General features: G+C 47.2%; 1 protein-coding gene across 1 annotated transcript; it reads left to right on the top strand.

Annotated features, from left to right (window-relative positions):
- The first annotated feature begins 13,627 nt into the window (after positions 1-13,627).
- On the top strand, positions 13,628-17,336 carry LOC135389933 (neprilysin-1-like). Its single transcript, XM_064619980.1, has 4 exons — positions 13,628-14,052; positions 14,596-15,397; positions 15,480-16,006; positions 16,517-17,336. The coding sequence occupies exons 1-4, from the start codon at positions 13,721-13,723 to the stop codon at positions 17,301-17,303; spliced, it is 2,448 nt and encodes an 815-aa protein (XP_064476050.1). The 5' UTR covers positions 13,628-13,720; the 3' UTR covers positions 17,304-17,336.
- The last annotated feature ends 420 nt before the right edge of the window (positions 17,337-17,756 follow it).

Genomic DNA, 17,756 nt, shown 5'->3' on the forward strand with positions numbered 1-17,756 from the left:
GTCAAAGCAGACGACACTGTTTGCCAAGGTGCTCTGTCGGGCCGCCACGTGGTGTGTACGTTTTCGTAAGCGGCTGAACTTTAGAAAAAATGTGGAAGGAGTGGCACGCGTCGCATCAAATGCCTCCATGACGCAAATACGGACGGCATGCTAAAACCTCCGAGACGCGCGGAGCATTGTGGGAGTTGAGTACTGCGTATATACCGTCGACAAATCTCGCGTGTGATTTCGTGAGCGGATGTGCCGCGATATAAATAAAAGCGAAAGCACGTCCCACATGAAACTGCCTGTTACATGCAGTGTGACTATGGGAATCTACAAAAGGCCAGGGCAGGCGAACGAATTGTTATTAGCTTCAGGACGCGGTAAAGGAGGTACGTATTTCCCATGATTCCCAGCTGCTCTCTTGAGCTTGCAGATGGCGCTTCAGGTTTCGCATGTCCAGAGCCGCATATCGTACAGCTGACACCTTAGCGACACAATGGACTGGAGAAGGGAAAGTGTCACGACTGCACTACTTTGTTATGAAGTGGTGCTTCCTGAATTCACGTCAAAATCACCGCCCTGCGAACCACCTTTGTTCTATAGCGTCACTTATGACGTTTTTTCGGCTTGCGGGTGCAGTGTGCGGTATCCGAAAAATCCTATTATTCGCGCAGCCCTCATATACAAAGTATGTTTTCCGATGGTATTGCATAAGCAAGGGCTTTGCACATAGCTTCTTATCGTTACAGCGTGAAAACCTGGAGCCGCAAGAAGTCCTCCCATTACTTCCCATTACTCTACTCATTTCACTTTTTCAAAAGAGCCATAATTACTCGAAAAGTATTCGAAAAATGTTCGGGACTGCTCCGTCACAACGTTGCCCGCATTACGCTACAAATCAGCTAAACCCATTCCCTGCACAGCGAGCGATTTTAAAAAGGCAATCTATCATTGCGGCGAAGAAGGGAACCGTGGATCGAAGAAGACCCGGCGGCGGCGGCAGCGTATCATAACTCATAACCTGCGCGTACCTGGCACATTGTGAAGGTAAAAAGAGAAGGACGGTCTTATTCAGGATTGCGACGGAAAGGTAATTAACGAAGCGCCCGGTATGCATCGATCCATTCGGTAGACAGTGCCAATTTGGGAGTTTGTCCACGCGAGACTGAACCCCCGTCTGGCGAAAGGTTCCGGAACAGGGAGTTTTTCACGAATGCACCACGAGAGGGTCCTCCAGATGAGAGAACCATAGAGGATAATGCCATGCAACGCCCCCTCAACAAAGTGCTGCTCGAAGGTTCACTACGTGAATTGTTGTCCGAAAGTAATTTGATGCCACGTCTAAACAATGCTTGTACGATCGTATTCCTTACATGGGGTAAGGGGGTGATGCCATGTTACGAAATGCAGACGTTACAATTACGCACCCAGAAGTGTTTCCCAGTCTTACGAGCAATGCAAGTCAAGCGAGGCCTTGCAAAGTTGCTGGATGAGATTACTTGTAATGATGAGACATTCCTGAACCTATACCCTCATAAATATTGGCTTGGTGCAAGCACGTTGTGCAGGCAAGCGTTGTAAGACAGTATTGCTGAATTTTTAATATTTTGTCACACAGGGGTCATCAGATGAGCCCGAATTGTGTTACTGCCGTCTGCAATATTGACCCATTTTGTCCCTCGATTTCATGATCTGTTAAATCCTTGGATTCCCTCATTGCATCGTTATCATGTGGAGCTAGAAGTTCGAGAACCTACGCCAGATGACACAAGGGACTTTCTCACTAACACGAACTGGCGCGCGAAGTCACGCGCAAGACAAAGGGACGATTCCCGTCGTCGTCGTCTGTGTCGCAGAACAGATAGCCCGCCAGAACCTCATAATGCGAGTATAATTTGTAGTCGACAGCTTCTCGTACTGGCGACACCACTTGAAGCTGTAGCGGGCCGTGGACAACGACGAAGATGGCCACACGCCTGGAGCACCTGCTTCAGTTCCACCGGCGCGGCCATGGAGATAGGCCATCGTCATCGCCGGTCGGGACTCATGTAGAGGACCAACACCTCCTCTACAAAGCCTTCTAGAGCGCTAGTCATGGCGTCGTCGGGATGCATATACATAATCCCATTTGTATCAAGGCCGGCGTCACTCTTTGGGCTATACCAGGGTTTGAGGTGTACCAGGAAGACAAAAAAAAAAAAAAAAAAAAGGCCGCGCAATGCCGTCTTAAGTTGAACATGGCTACAAGCTACTTTAACGTGGTCGTAGTTACTTCTTCTGAGTAACTTACCCATTGACTGCACAAGCATGTACACGGAAACACATCCCCCCAGGATCAAGATCCTTTCTAAATCCTCTAACTAAAGCCTTGACTCTCTTGAACCCGGAAAGATTGCCATCGGCTGACGCACGCAAGCAGAGCCGTAGCGACGGGGGAGCGAGAGGGGCAGCTGCCCCGGGCGCCGAACGGCAGGCCCTGGCAGGTTGGTGGGACAGGATAAAGCGGGAATGAAGAAAATGTGAATCTACGATCTCTGCTGTGCAAATGAGCGTTATAATTTCTTTGTTTACATGGCTTCTGACGGCAGTGGGAGACGGGGGGGGGGGAGGGGGGGGGCAAACTTGCCTCGCTACGGCTCTGCACGCAAGCAGCAAACCCGTGCTGCGGCCTCCATGCTTGCTCCACAGTTAGAGGGAGCGGGTGACCGATTACTGTCTGTACTTTCCCAGAGCGAGCTCACTGGATATCTGCCCTATATTCATCCCGTTGCAAGCGAAACGATCTCAGCAGTCCCAGCCATGTACTCCTTTATGATGGCTCCAGAGTCGACAATAGAGATAGACAATCTTTATTCCTGGAAAGAAAGGCGTTCACTTCGAAGAAATATATTGGCTCCCTCGAAACGTCACTACTCCTTCTCTCGTACCCTTTCCCTCTCGTTCCCTTCCTTACACAATGGCGGCCTTCAGAGAAGGGTTGAAAGAATAATGTGATTGGTGAGTTATTCCCCCGAGAACAAGCGTGGTCGCAGTAGAGGACGTAAAAAAATAATAAATAAATAAATAAATAACAATCTCGCGTCACAATTTGCACGTCAATCTTAGCCCGCAGAGTGTGCAGCAACGACAGAGGAGGACAATCACTCCCAGCCCCACCCACGCGGTGACGTTTCGGACCGCAGCCGCTGTGACAGGCGTTGTCTTCCTGGAGGACGCGGTCGATATTCCTCCTCTTCTAAGAATAGGACCCGTTCAGTTATCGGGCTGTATGTGTGGGCGACAAAAATAAGCGTCCGCATCACCTCTCGCAGGCCATTGTTTGCCAGCGACGATGTTGCGATGGAAGACCAGCACAGCCCGCGGAGCGTCTCAACTGGTGAACGTTAACTGCTATAATGGAATCTGTGAGTTGGTGTCGCCAACCTCCTCCTCAGGGAAATGACATTTCGAAGGGGGTATCTGCGGGGGGTGTCACTTTTCGCTTCATCGCCTCTCCGCCCGGCCGAAAGTTTTGATTTTCTGTCCGGCGCCTCTTTTCAGGCTTTAACTCAATTTTGAGCGGAAGGAGGATATAAGGGTTTATCGATCTTTCATTGAACGTCGGGCTCTCTCTCACTGTCTGGTCATGTCGTTCGCGGATAGCTATATGAGGTTATTTGTTCGGGAAATTGTGGCCACGATTGAAATGTCAGTAATAATTGACGTCAAAGGAAAAAGGCTCGGAACGAGAGCCGCCCGGCTATTTCGAAATGAGTCTGTCATCCAGTGATGGCCAGTAGTCAACTGCATGTAGTTAAACTACCTGATTGTAGTTAAAAAGTAGTTATCAACTACTTGCAGAAGTGTAGTGGCAACTACTAGTTAAACTACTATTTCGAGTAATTAACTACAGTAGTTAGGTTACTGCAGGCGCCAACTACTTCCGACTTTGCCGCAAGCTTCACGGCACGATTGTGCTTCCGACTTTTCCCTTGAGCTACTTGTTTGATGAGAACGGAGGTGCAGAGCAATTGTGCCGTGCATGTGTACTAAATCTCTTCACTTTTATCACTGCTTGTGATTCATATTTAGGTGTCCAAGAACACTATAGTATGGGATTGGTGTTGATGGACAACGTTAAGTAGTTAGAGATGTAGTTAAAATACATTGCAGTAGTTAAAGAAGTAGTTTTAACTACCTCCCCTGAAAAGTAGTTGAACTACTAGTTAAACTACTCCATCGCGAAGTAGTTAGTAGTTATAGTTAAACTACTGTAGAAGTAGTTAGTGGCCATCACCGCTGTCACCCTTCGTTTTACCTCATTGGTTCGCTAGATTTTCTGCAGTAATAATTAAGTTTTATAGCCCTTGATAGTGTAGGTTGTATGAAGATTGGTGCACGACTACACTCTAAGAAAAAAGGAGTAATTTTACTCCTTTTGGGCGCTAAATGCATTACCACAAAAATACTCCTTTTCTGGAGTAAATGCACTGGAGTAAATGAATGTCACAGAGTGGAGACTGTATTTCACGCTCCGTTCTAAGAGTCCCAGGTACATTAATCCGTGTGTATGCATGAAGATACTTTGAATGAAACCGTCAACCGTGATATATTGAGTGATATAAAATCTTGCGACATACATAGGGCGCAATTTGCAAACAAAGAAGCGCTGCTTCTTACTCTGCGTGGGTGGAAAATTGTTAAGTTGGCTGAGTTATACAGCCTTATGCCATCAAATTGACCAAGAGGACATATTTGCGTAGACTGTTGTATTCTGAAGACCATTCGCGAAGTTGAGTGACTATTTGCAGTCCTGGGGAGTAAATGTCGGGGTTAGGGGACTAAAAGGGGGGAGTAATTGCAATCTAGGGGACCAGAAGCTGCAATTACTCCCCATTTTACTCCTTTTTTCCTTAGAGTGTACTACAAACAGCATCGCACGATATCGTTTTTTAATGAATATATATGATACGATAAATATAATAATATTTATAATCATAATATAATATTATATAAATTAATAATAATATAGGGCACTCTAAAAACAGAGCAACACGCTCAGCACCAACTGATACAGTTACCGTTTCTGATTTGTGGAGAGTGCGAGGAGTACGGCTTTTTGTGACAATTGATGTACGTCCAAATTGTCACAAAAAGGCGTGCGCCTCCTTTTTTTTTCTTTTTTGGTAAACCAGCAAAGGGATAACGATACCACTGTGAATGACACGACGAAGTGCTCGTTTTTAGAGTGTTGATGAGAATTGTCGCGATATTTCACGCACTCGGAGAATGTGACAGACAAGAGCAAAGACATAATCTGGCAAGGGTAGACGCCTCTTGGGGACAAGAACAGTTCAACTCCGACACTCATTAACGTATCGTGGTTATTTTGGGATAAGCTAAATCTGAAAGGCGACGAAGAGGGGTGGAGGACAGATGCTTACACTCTCAAGACAGAATTTCACCACATAACGCACTGAAAGTCAACCACTGCACAGAATCAAACCGTACGTTGTAGCTCCCGATCTGTGGAAAGCGCGGGGCGCACGCCCCCTTTTGTGACAACTAACGTAACTAAGTGTCAGGCGAACTCCTCCCGTACTCAACAAATCAAGGGAGAGAACAACGTTAGTTCGGGATGATTTTTGACCAACCGAACCAAGCCAAGTCAAGACCGAAACTAAACGAAGTGGTGTGCCGGGTTCAAACCTCTGCACCGGTTGTAGCCTTGTACAATATATTCGTAAAGTATTTAAGTTAAGTACCCGAATACCAGGCAAAAAAGTAACCCAATATAGAGTACCCAATACTCTCTACTTTCAAGATTCTATCATGTTCTACTAGACCTGGAGTAGCATGTCCCGTGGTGAGCGGGCTCACATCTCCATTTTTTTTCTCCTATCATCATCATCATGGTATTATGTTATAATTTGTGAAATTGAAATTCGTAGTTAAACAAATACTACTACAAACAAAGGAAGATAAAAATGAATACTGGTTTTTCCACGACATCATCTTGATACATGCTCTTCTCTTCGCTATCCTCCTTGGACATCTCGCCAATACCAGATGCTCTACGCTCAGAGGAGGAGGGAGACACACACACACACACAAAAAAGAAAAGAAAAAGAAACCTGAGCGAATAAACTGCCTTTAGGTACATGGATCTTTTTAATCAACTGTTCGTTTCATTTATTAACATCTGTAGCCGTCCTGACTCGCTATGACTCCATGGTCCTCTCCTCTGGCTAGTGGAATATCTGAGATGAAATGTACGCATCTGTGGTGCTAAACAAACAAACAAAAGAGCAAAAAAACACATTGAGTCCTGATGGAGTTCATCTTTTGCGCGGCCTCCCTGTCTTAAAAAAAAGATAAGTTAAAAGTTATTAAAATAAACAAGTCACGTAACTGAATTGACATTTTAATAAATTTTATCATAAACGGAAATCGGAGCACTTCTATCGAACTCCGCGCGCCCACGCGTCACTGTGTGCTGGTCAATACGACTTTTTATTGGCCCGGCTCTAGCCCATCACTGTTTGCACTGTGTAAGCAGGACACTCTGTCACAGAGTGTCAGACCGCAATATGATAGTATGTGGGGCAGCATATATATACAGGCTCGACTCTCACGGCTGTATTGCTGCGCCAGCAGTCAATAAGAGGAGGGGGAAGACTCGGATTCATTCGAACGCATATCCGCATAGGCGGAAAGAAACAGTAAAAAAGAGGAGCTTATTGGAACGGCGCAGATTGCTTTCTTTCAACGTTCACAATGGGATGAATGGAGGCTAGTTACCGAGAATACGTGGAAAAAGGTACTTCGAAGAACGGAACCGCGTTGTGACTGCCGTTCGAAAACTGCTTTATAAAGGTTCTTTCAAGGGGTCATAACGTCGCTTCGATATATATTGCCACTTAATGGCGTCTGAAAGCTTCTTTTGTTGCTTTCACTTCGAAATAAACTACATTAATCCTCAACGAGGATTGTGGCAGATCGACCAGGAAGATACACGAATATACGTAGAAAATGTGTTTACAGATTATGCATGAGGTGAATATAACTGAATATAGACAACAAATCTCTGTATACCGTTCGGGAACAAAATTAGTTTATCTTTGATTAGGTGACCACTAACAACCGCTAGGTATGGAGAAAATGTCTTGTGAGGCACACACGTGTGTATTGTCATCAAGTATAGGAAGACCATACCGATGGTAACCTCACCTGTGTTATACGTACAGTGTGTGTTGTCATCAAGTAGGGGAACGACCTATGGATGTATTCCCCTTTACATCAACTCTATCTCTAAAGCAAACTTTACAGTTTGTCTTTTGTCGATGTCAATGTTTTTGTTTTATCTTTACGTAATTATGGTGTGTTTTAAATTTATTGTTTATTATAATGTCTTTAATGTGAATTGTTTGTATGGTGCACCATTAGGGAGGCCCTTTGGCCGTTCACGAGCACCCGAAAAATGCAAATAAAATAAATAAATCTCATATACCACATAACAACGTTCCCGAGGTGAGATTTTTTTTTTTTTTATGTGTTGGCATCAAAGCGGAAGTCGGTGTTTCGTAGAAGACCGTTCTATGTGGTGTACTCTCAAAAAAGCACCATTTCAACAGGACGTGTTCTACGTAAAGCAACATTCCGGGGGTGTCTTGAAACACTTCTTCAACTTTCCATGAGGGCACAAAATAGATAAGGGTGTTTATCTACAAGGGCTCCCCTTTTACACGGCGAACGGTGTTGTGTACATGTCACGTCACTTCCAACTACCAATATACTCCTAATATCAGACACCAAAATAGACCATCGGTGTTAGGGTCGCTGCAACCTTTCTGCGTGCCAATAACAACCTAAGCGTGTGTGAACAACGACCTACTAGATCATAACGACCGTGTCATAATCGTCAACCCCTATGAGGAGCCCGTCCGCACGATCCGCTATAAGAACGCTACTCGTTGGCCCGCGAGATCGACATCATGATTGGACAATGGAAATTTGAATTTTGAACGCGCAGAGGCGGGCATATACGACTACTACCGTAGCAGACGACAGCAACACTTTCCATGAAAACGAGTAGAATGGTGAAGTTTTCTTCTCTAGTTTGGAACAGCTTATCGAAATCATCGTCGGACCATTTGGAAACTATACAAAAGGGACTTGTCAGAATTGTTTACGACAGATTTGTGAGTCGGACGTGGTACTTCAGCTATAACAATATTTTATCTAAGCTGAGGATGATGCCTCTAAGTAACAGATGACAGCTGCGTGATATGATATTTTTTCACAAGCTTGTTCATGGAACAATGAATGTTCCCGCACTTTTGTCTGAGGTTTGCTTTTACGCCCCTCCAAGGCTAACTAGGTTTCCTTCTGCATTTTACCCTGGTTTCCCTTATATATCCTCTCCGATTGTTCGAATGCAGTGTTTTTACAATGACTTCCAAAATAATGATGTTGATATTTTTTCTGATTTTAAGGTTTTTAGAACTGCTGTCCATTCTTGTTTATGTGTCTAATGTTGCTTAGCGCTTTTCTGTTTTATCTGTATTATTTACTGTATTGGTGTTTTGCCAATTAGAGAGCACCTTCCGTGTACGCTTCAGCTGTTGGTGGGCACTGACAATAAATAAATAAATAAATAATCAACTTTACAAAGAAGCATCCCCCGTGGGATGCTTCTTTGCCCATTTAACAAAAATGCTAAGGTAAGCTGAAGTATAGGTGACTGACAGCACCCTCGCTGGATCCACAAAAACGATTTGCCGTCGGGCTCAGGGAAGGTGGAGCCGCGGAAAATTCAGTGCTCGCTCTAGGTGCAGGGAAAACGAATTGGCAAAGTCCCGTTACCGGCGAATGGCCGACGGGTCATCCAGCAACTGCTGTGAATGGAAAGAAACGGTTTGCCTTCCGTTTTCAGGATCATATGAAGGCGGAAAAATGGCAAAATCCTGTTAACAGCGAATGGCGGAGGGCTCACCCAGTGCGAGTTCTGCGTACAAGAGCGATATTACGGTAAAATCCCGTACGATGACGTTGGAGTGCTTATGCAGTTCTAATCATCTTATTTTACTATATATAAGGGGACCAGAAAGTATTACAGAAAGTGAGAAAGCGATAACCACACTCTAAGAAAGAAAGGAGTAAAATGGGGAGTAATTGCAGCGTCTACTCCCTTAGTCTGCAATTGCTCCACGTTTTAGTCCCCTAACCAGACATTTAGTCCCGCCATTTACTCCCCAGGACTGCAAATTGTCACTGAACTTCGCGAATGGTCTCCTGAATGCAACAGTCTACGTAAATATGTGCCCTTGGTCAATTTGAACGGCATAAGGCTGTATAACTGAGCCAACGTAGCAATTTTCCAGCCGCACAGAGTAAGAAACAGTTGGCGCATCTTTCTTCGCAAATTGTGCCATATGTATGGCGCAAGATTTTATATCACTCGATATATCACGGTTGACGGTTTGCTTCAAAGTACTTTCATGCATGCACACGAATTATGTACTTGGGACTCTTACAACAGCGCTTGAAATGCAGTCTCCACTCTGTGACATTCATTTACTCCCGTACATTTACTCCCGAAAGGGACTATTCTTTGTGGCAATGCATTTAGTCCCCCAAAGGAGTAAAAGTACTCCTTTTTTTCTTAGAGTGCAGGCCGATGAGTAGTGTCACCGCTAGCCTCCAAATGCGGCGCTGGGATGGGGTGCCTATGACATGGTCGTTATAGTATAATCTAGTAGGTCGTGGTGTGAACATGGAAGACACCACACCACACAATCGAATCGGTCTACTCGTGTTGCCCCATGTTTTCTGTGTTTTCACGCCCATGCAGGCTTTCATTATAATGTACGATACGCGAGCAGTTCGCCCGCATGTATGCCACTGTCGTCCCTATAGTTAATACGAGGCTCTTGTGCTCCGACTATGCACGCTGACTAGTGCCTTTTGAACCCTGTAAATATCTGCTTTAGCCACTTCTCCGCAGCACCTGCTATAAGAGTCGGATAAGGAGGCCCGGCGAACGCCTCTGAACGCGTTTTGTAAACGCGGCAATCGAATCGCACGACGCGCCAAACAATTTAACGACGTTTTTGCGAACTGCACTTGCGCTTCGCCAACGAAGCCGATTTAGTAATGCATGCACTTCTATGGGGGGGGGGGGGGGGGTGAACTATATAGGGAACAGATAGAGCTTCTAGTCCCCTAGATTGCAACTGGTTACTCCCATTTTAGTTCCCTTTACCTCAAACTTACTCTCCAGCACTGTAAATAGCCCCAGAACTTCGCATAAACTATTTAATCCCGAAAGGGACGAACAGATAGAGCAATGCGTCTAGTCCCAAAAGGGACTAAAACTGCTCCTTTTTTTCCCTTAGACTTTGCGTACATATTTTCAACGTTTACTGCTCTTAGTTTCCTACAAATAGCAAGCAGTCTCATACTTCAATTTAACAATGACTGATTCTATAGATAGAATTACTCCCCATTTTTGTCCCTTGACCCTAAAATTTACACCCCGGCGCAGCAAATAAGTCCCTAATCTTCGCCTAACCTTCCGTGTATTTCGTCTCGGAATGGACTGATATTTGACAATGCGCCTATGTGGTCTATACCCAAAATTACTAAAATTGTTATCTTCTCTCTTGTTTTCTTTTCTTTTTTTTTTTTTTAGAGTGGGCGTACTCTCGAAGGAGGAACCGTGACAGAGCAAAGCGTTGCCGGTCGATGGAATCGTTTTCGAAAGCTAAGGCGTTCTGCGAGGGGAAAAGAGTGGATACTAAACGACAGCTGCTCCATTTGAGGATGTACTGTCTCGGGACAAAGCTGTAGAAGAAGAGGGAAAACAGAGAAGGGAGCAAAGGAAGCTGGAGAATGAAAACTGACGAACAAGTTCTTTGATGCAGCTGCACTTCGCGTCTTCGGCGGCATTGTGCAAGACTCACTGCTATTGAAATCGGAAAGGCCAATTGTTACATGCTAAGCGGGAGGAACGTATCGAGGGTAATTGCATATTTGCGTCCGCTGGTACGTCAGAAAGTGAAGTGGTGCTTCACAGAGGGAACGTCAGCAGGTGAGATGATGATGATGGTGACAATATAATAAGTTTTAGTTTATGAAAAGTTCGATGATGGGTGAGGGGGTGGGGGCAGGCGTAAAGCTACAAAGCTGCACTGAACTTTTTCTGTATTCAACTCCGATTTTTATTTTTTATTTTTTGATGGAAACTGAAAGCGCAAAATTAGAGGCAGACAATGAAGGTATTGCAAGTAAGGGGGAAGTTATTTATTTACAGTTGGAAAGCTAAGGGGCATGTCAACGTTGCGGCGGAAGCTCCGCCTTCGTCAGGACTATGCGGTTACAAGGGTCTCCTGGAGCTTTTGTACATTTCTAAAATATGGCGTCATTTTAGAAAGTACAAAAGCTAAAAAATAACTGTGTTGGAAATATATATATAGTTGTGATAACTTCAAAACATAACTTCGTGTTGCAAGCATGCTGCCGTTATCTCCAGAAGCATGGAAAAGTGAAAGGGCACTTCCATGCCTCCTCGCATCGCTTTTTTTTCGTAGATCTCAAGGCTCATTCACACATGCGTTTCAAAAGCGGCACAGCGTTCGTGGCGCGGCATTTCTTTTTTGTCAGCATTGAATCGTGGTAAATCCGGCATGCGCTTACTGTTTCTTGCATAAAAAAAGAAACCACACAAGGTCGGCTTGGCAAATTTTGAAGTTCAGTTCGGAAAATTCAAGTTTTGCGACTCAAAATCCACAAAACTGCTTGTAAGTCATGGGAAAAGCTCCCTGGAGGTTAATAGCATGGACCCCATGACTTCTTAATACGATATTTTAATACGTTAGATGAAACCCTGTACGGGCTGACCCATCGTATACGTTGATTAACTTCACATATTCTATGGAAATACAGCAGAGATTTACTAGCGTTGGTGCAAACCAATAAAAATGTTTTAATATGGCTGCCACGCAGACGCACATGTATAACCTTCTACAAGAAGTACGCAGTGAAATGTACGACAGACCAAATCGATCGTTAATTCTTGAACGCGCATTGTTAGAAATTAGAGTCCTTACGAATTAAGGAGTAAGAATACCATCTGGCTGTGCAATTGACTAATTTTGGGGGAAATGTAGTTCTTTTGCTTCTTGACTGACGTGTAGCTGCAGATATTGGTTACCTTGGTTACGTTAAATTTCCGAAAGAGGGACATGCGCAGAGTATAAGAAACACACGTTATTTGACGAACACTTCCTTCTGCCAATGGAACAGTCTGCACATGAGGTTAGCTAGAGTATAGTCACAAGTTGGAGATCCCTCATTGCAGTCGTGAGGTACAAAGGAGTTCGTTAATTACACGACGAGAATTAAGGGCCCGAACGTGGGCGACAAGTAAAGCAGACGACACGTGTCGTCTGCTTCGCTCGTCGCCCACGTTCAGAACTTTTCTCATCACGGAGTTCATCCGCGCTTATCCTGTTTTACCTAGCTGACAATTAACGCGACTGTACGTGAAGCAAGCCAGGGTTGTTTTCTTTGTTGTTGTTATGTCGCGAAATGAACAAAGAAATGTTCACACTTGGTTCACGACGACCACCTCTATGAGTCATCGAAAAGAAAAGCAGAAAATGGCCCCCACATAAAATTCACTGAGCTGTGGCTTCTAAGAAATCAAGTGCTTTTCGAGAAGTATATTTTATAGCGTCCTAAGTGCCAAGAACTTAAAAGTACCAATAGTATGAATTAAATCTCATGCCCCTAGAAAACCAACCGAATTGTTGTCATTGCATTTCACGTAGTACAACACACTGTATTTTCTCTCTCTCTCTCTCTACATGACGCGGGAGTATCATACAATTACTTTCTAGTTCTGAGAAGTATGACGTCATATAAGGTGCGCCATCTGGCGCCCGTCAGAGCTAGAGTCACTATATATAAGCTTATGTAGTGACTGTAGTTACAGCTGCTGGAAAGCCGGACACTGTGGCTCATTGGGTAGCGTATCCACCTACTGATCCCAAGATCGCGGGTTCGAACCCGGCTGAGGACGGTGGCAACTTGATGGAAGAGTTCTTTTTCTCACACATGTGTGCCATGTGTCGAGAATTCGGCGCACGCCCTCAAGCGGGCAGAATTAATCCACAGACCCGTCCACTGTGGCGTCGCTCATGATCACAGTTGTCTCCCTACATAAGGTCCCGAGTTATTAATATTACCTGCTGGAAGTCTTCCAACGAGGGGCGGAGAGCAGAGACGCGCGCTTTTAGCTATAGACCACAGAGCTACCGGTGACGTCACCTACTCTTGGAGGATCCGAAACTATTAAGTATTTCACGCGTTATTTCGAAAATTTGTAGAATGGCGCCGTCTTCACTGACGACATTTATGTTTTGCGTGCTGAGTCTATGAGCGAGGTTTCACCTCTCATGCGAAATAAATTCGTGTCTTTTTGCTTTTTTTTAGTAGGCAGTGACACTGTAATCCAGAAGGTACAGAACTTCACGGAATTGATATGTCTTACGATTGAATACCTTTTATAGAATATGACCATTTCCAAGCGTTTCAAAGCTTTTGTTTAAATCTAAGCCGGTATCACGCGCTAAGAGCACGGGCTCACGATCATCTTTTGCTTGGACGAAGAAGAAGAGAGCACGCGACTGCACTGCACGGGTATAGCGTGTTCATCTTCAGACCACGAAGCTGCTCGCACAGCGGTGTTCCCATGTCGCGCGAACGGAACTCGGACCGCAAGAGTACTGCCGGTGTCCTGGACGCCGCATTCTCCGAGATAACCTACGAGTCTCTGGGCACGCTGGCGTCCGAAGCAACCTTGCGACGGTCGGCGGCAAGGAGGGAACCCAGCCCGGTGTCCTCGGCAGAGTCCCCTTATGGGGGCTGGTCGCGCTTCTCTGTCTCCCGGGGCAACGCCAACCAGCGTTCAGCCGCCGGACACAGCATCTTCACGGGGCGGTTGTCGTTCCAACGCAGCCACCAGTGGGGCCTCACCACGGCAGCCGACCGCAAGCTAAGGGAGCGGCGCCTCGCGCTGTGGAGGTGAATCACCCTGAAACTAGCAGTAGAGGTATAGAAGAATGAGCTAGCAATCTGGGCTGCTTTCATTTTCTCGGTATCGCGAGGTTTATCTGGAAATGAAGACCCAAGCTCGTTCCATATCTGCCATGATGCCCCGCTACTAAACGCATTTTATGGTCAATAAGGCCGACGAGACGAGCGATATGAACCAGCTTCGACACTGATATGAGGTCCGAATTATGGACAGGCCAGACTGTTATGTGTGCTGTCCCACAATACGGCTTTGGATAAGGCTTGTTTCACGCGTCCGTTTTTTCTTGCCCGTGCTTTTAACGGATGCAAAGCGGACCCACTGGAACCTATACGGGGCTCAGTTGCCCATAGCTTCTCGTTTTCAAGCAAATGGACGACAAAAACGGACGTGTGAAAGAGCCCTAGGGCTCATGGCCACGACGGAGAACTTCGGCTAGAGTGCCTTTATTGGCTTCAGGAAATGAACGATCCCGAGGCTATATTACTAGCTCATGTCTTGACTGTGACCGTGAATACCTTACGCTCTCGCAGGTACGGCTCGGGGGATGTGGCAAACACCACAGAGCCGACTTTTCGCACTTCACGCAGTCCACGCCCTCTGGTGTGCCTTTGCTTAGCCTCTCTGGCTGCTGCTCTTGCTGTCGCCGTGCTGGCTGTGAGCGTCCGACTTCGCTCCATACGTAACCGCGATCCACTGGATGTCGTGGGCATAGTGAGCCCCCTGCCGTGTGCCCAGTACGACTTCTGCAGGCACGAGGCATCCCATCTACTGTTCAACGCCTCTGTGTCCCCTTGCCAGGACTTCCACGCTTTCGCCTGCGGTCCCTGGTCCGCCACGTCCGAGCACCGCTCCCAACACGAGGAGGCCACCAACCACGTGATGCGAACTCTCCTCAAACGGTCGCTAGCCGAAATGTCCCGCGGTGGAGACAACAGGTCGGGGGAGTTTGAGTTTGACCTGGCAAACGACATCCTCTTCGAGAAGTGCATGCGCACAAACTCCAGGGAGCGCAGCAGTCTAGGAATAGCCAGGAAACTGCTGGCGGAATTCGGACTGGGCGGCTGGCCGTACGGGGAAGGAAAGCTACAAGACGGCGAAGAACTGGTGCTGCGAACAGCGGCTAAGATAGCGCTACAGTTGGGCCTGTCGGCGCTTATGAGCGTTCGGTCGCCTACTCCGGGCCGCGAGTTTGAGGTGGACGAGCCCGTGCTGTTGTTGAGGAGGGAAGATCTGAGCGGGCCGGACGTCACCACAAGGACGACTCTGCTGCATCAACAGCTTGTGGCGGAATCTTTCTTCTACTTTGCGCACAGTTCTCGAAACGTGTACAAGGTAAGAGGCACCTTCAATTTTGGGAATCTTCTGCTCGCCTTGGGGGCTGTCCAGATGTCTGACTTCATACTGGCGTCCGCAGATACAAGAGCAAATCCAGCTGGTCTCGCTGGTCTTGGCTCGTGGCTCTCGGCGGGCTACGGAACGTCGTTTCTGCTCTTTCAACCACGAGCGAGCATCACTCAGCAACACCAGCGTGATCGCTCGCTATGTCCGCTACTTGCAACCTCTGGGCTTTGCCGTACACTCTAACAGCAGCGTGGTTGTACGCAACCCCGTACAGCTGCGAGCGCTCGACTTCCTTTTCCGCTACTTTCGACCCCGGCATCTTCTCAACTATCTGGGCTTCCGCTTCTTGATCCACATGTCCCCACTCATCTTCGAGATTCCCAACAACATGGTTCGAGCTCGCATGTACCAGGCGACGGGAATCGACAAGATGGTGTGGCTGCGAGCGGAAGTGTGCCTTCGGCTGACCGAAGAGGCCCTACCGCTCTTCTATCTCTACGACTACTATTCCTCGCAACCCGAGTCCTACTGGAAAGGGATCGAGGCCGTCCTCTCGGTCATTCAGCGGTCGGTGCTCACGCGGGCTGTGATGCCGTGGAGGTAAGGTTACCGGGGCATTTCATCGATTTGTGGCGGCCCGCATTGGGCTCCCTTGGGCATTCCCACTGTACGCACTATTGTCACAATGACGCGAACGGTCCAGTTAATCCGTTAGGGAGATAACTAGGAGTCGGCGGTTAGATTTGGTTAGGAGAACCTCCGGGGATTCGTAGTTGGAGTGTCTGGCGCCTAAGGGCACGAAAGATGGGTAACCGGATTGAACAGGATGATGCTTGGGCCAAGCGTTATATGTAACCTCCGTTGTAACTTTCGGTTGATGTCACATACACAAGAAATATATCTGTGGTCAATCTGTTATTGCCACTCCTTGTTTTCTTTTACCTTGCCTGTTCATTCTGAGCACTCGGCTTTCAGTGTCATCTAGTAGATGTGGAGCCATATGGGTTTAGGCATCAAAGCTTCTGTCTCCCCGCCAGGCACCTGTACCGTTTCGGATCCATCATTCCTGCAGCCAGTTTTTTCTTAACTGTTGCTGTTTTCCTCCTTGAGGTTCTCGGAGGCCGACAAGGAGAAAGTACTGGTCATCCTGACGGGCCTCGACTTCCGATCCTTCCTTCCGTCGTGGCTGCTGAACGAGACCCGCCTGGAGGCTTACAACCGACGCCTCCTGCCCAGCCGCAACGCGGACGTCTTCCAGATGTTCATGGACGTGTGGCGGAAGAGGACCCGTGCCGCGTTTGCCCCGCGCCGTCGCGTCGATCAGCTCCTGGCCGATCCCAACTGGGTGGGCTCCGTCTTTGACGGTATGCCCACGTATTCCACGAGAGAGAACCTTCTCTATATTCCGATGGCGTTATTTAACACGTCGATACCTGCCACGCTGGAGGCCTTCTACTTGCACAGCGTGGCCACTACCTGGAAACTAGTGTATGCCCTGGCGCCCGTGTTCGAGCTGAGCACCTTCTGGGACGACGACACGCTGTCCAGCTTTCAAAGTTACCAGCAGTGCGCTCGGAAGAGGTACGACCCGTACATGCAGCGTAGTCTGCGTGACAGCGCCCTCTACCTGGCCTTCGCCGACGAGATCTCGGTGTTCTGGTCCGAGCGCCTGGTGAAAGTCTTCGAAGGAACGTCCGCGGCCTCGCCGCTCGACCCCCGTTACGACCGCGCTCATATGTTCTACTTGTACACGGCGCTGAGCAAATGCCGTAGCTACGGGGTTACTCCGCAGCCCTTGGCAGCGGTGGCGGACAAGTACAGAATCAACGTGCCTTACATGTACTCGGCAAAGTTCAGGAAGACCTGGAGGTGCAGCGCGCGCTTTGCTTGCAAATAGGGCTGCAAGAATAAAATTATAGCAAGTGGTATTTATCCTTAGAGTCCATTTGTAGAAACTGTCTAGAGCTAGAAACGAGCTAATCCGTTCGTGCGATCTCCCCACTGGTGACGTTCTCACTTCGGTTGTCCCCATACTGCGCCATCTTGTGAAGACTTGAGGTCATGCGCATGCGCGTAGGCCGTTGTGACAAGGGTCTGGTTAACATTCAGTGAGCACGAAATCTTCCACAATAGCACTACGGAAGCAGTACGAAAATTATACGAATTATTTAACCGTCAGTCAGCCCGTTATCGTGAACACTTTCACCCTAACACGCCCATGAGTACTAGTGCAGTCGCGGTTTTCGGTTTCCTGTGGCGATTTTCAGCGCAAGTGAAAAGCGATTCAGCATTTGTGCGCAAACTATGGCCCCGTTACATGTCGAAATGCGTGGAATAACATGAGCCCATT

Source organism: Ornithodoros turicata, chromosome 3, assembly GCF_037126465.1.
Source record: "Ornithodoros turicata isolate Travis chromosome 3, ASM3712646v1, whole genome shotgun sequence".
NCBI lineage: Eukaryota > Metazoa > Arthropoda > Arachnida > Ixodida > Argasidae > Ornithodoros > Ornithodoros turicata.

Bases quoted from the DNA above. Each gene is read 5' to 3' on its own strand.
- LOC135389933 (XM_064619980.1), top strand. From the start codon at position 13,721: ATGTCGCGCGAACGGAACTCGGACCGCAAGAGTACTGCCGGTGTCCTG. The intron at 14,053-14,595 runs GTGAATCACCCT...ACGCTCTCGCAG, and splicing joins CGGCGCCTCGCGCTGTGGAG to GTACGGCTCGGGGGATGTGG. The intron at 16,007-16,516 runs GTAAGGTTACCG...TTCCTCCTTGAG, and splicing joins CGGGCTGTGATGCCGTGGAG to GTTCTCGGAGGCCGACAAGG.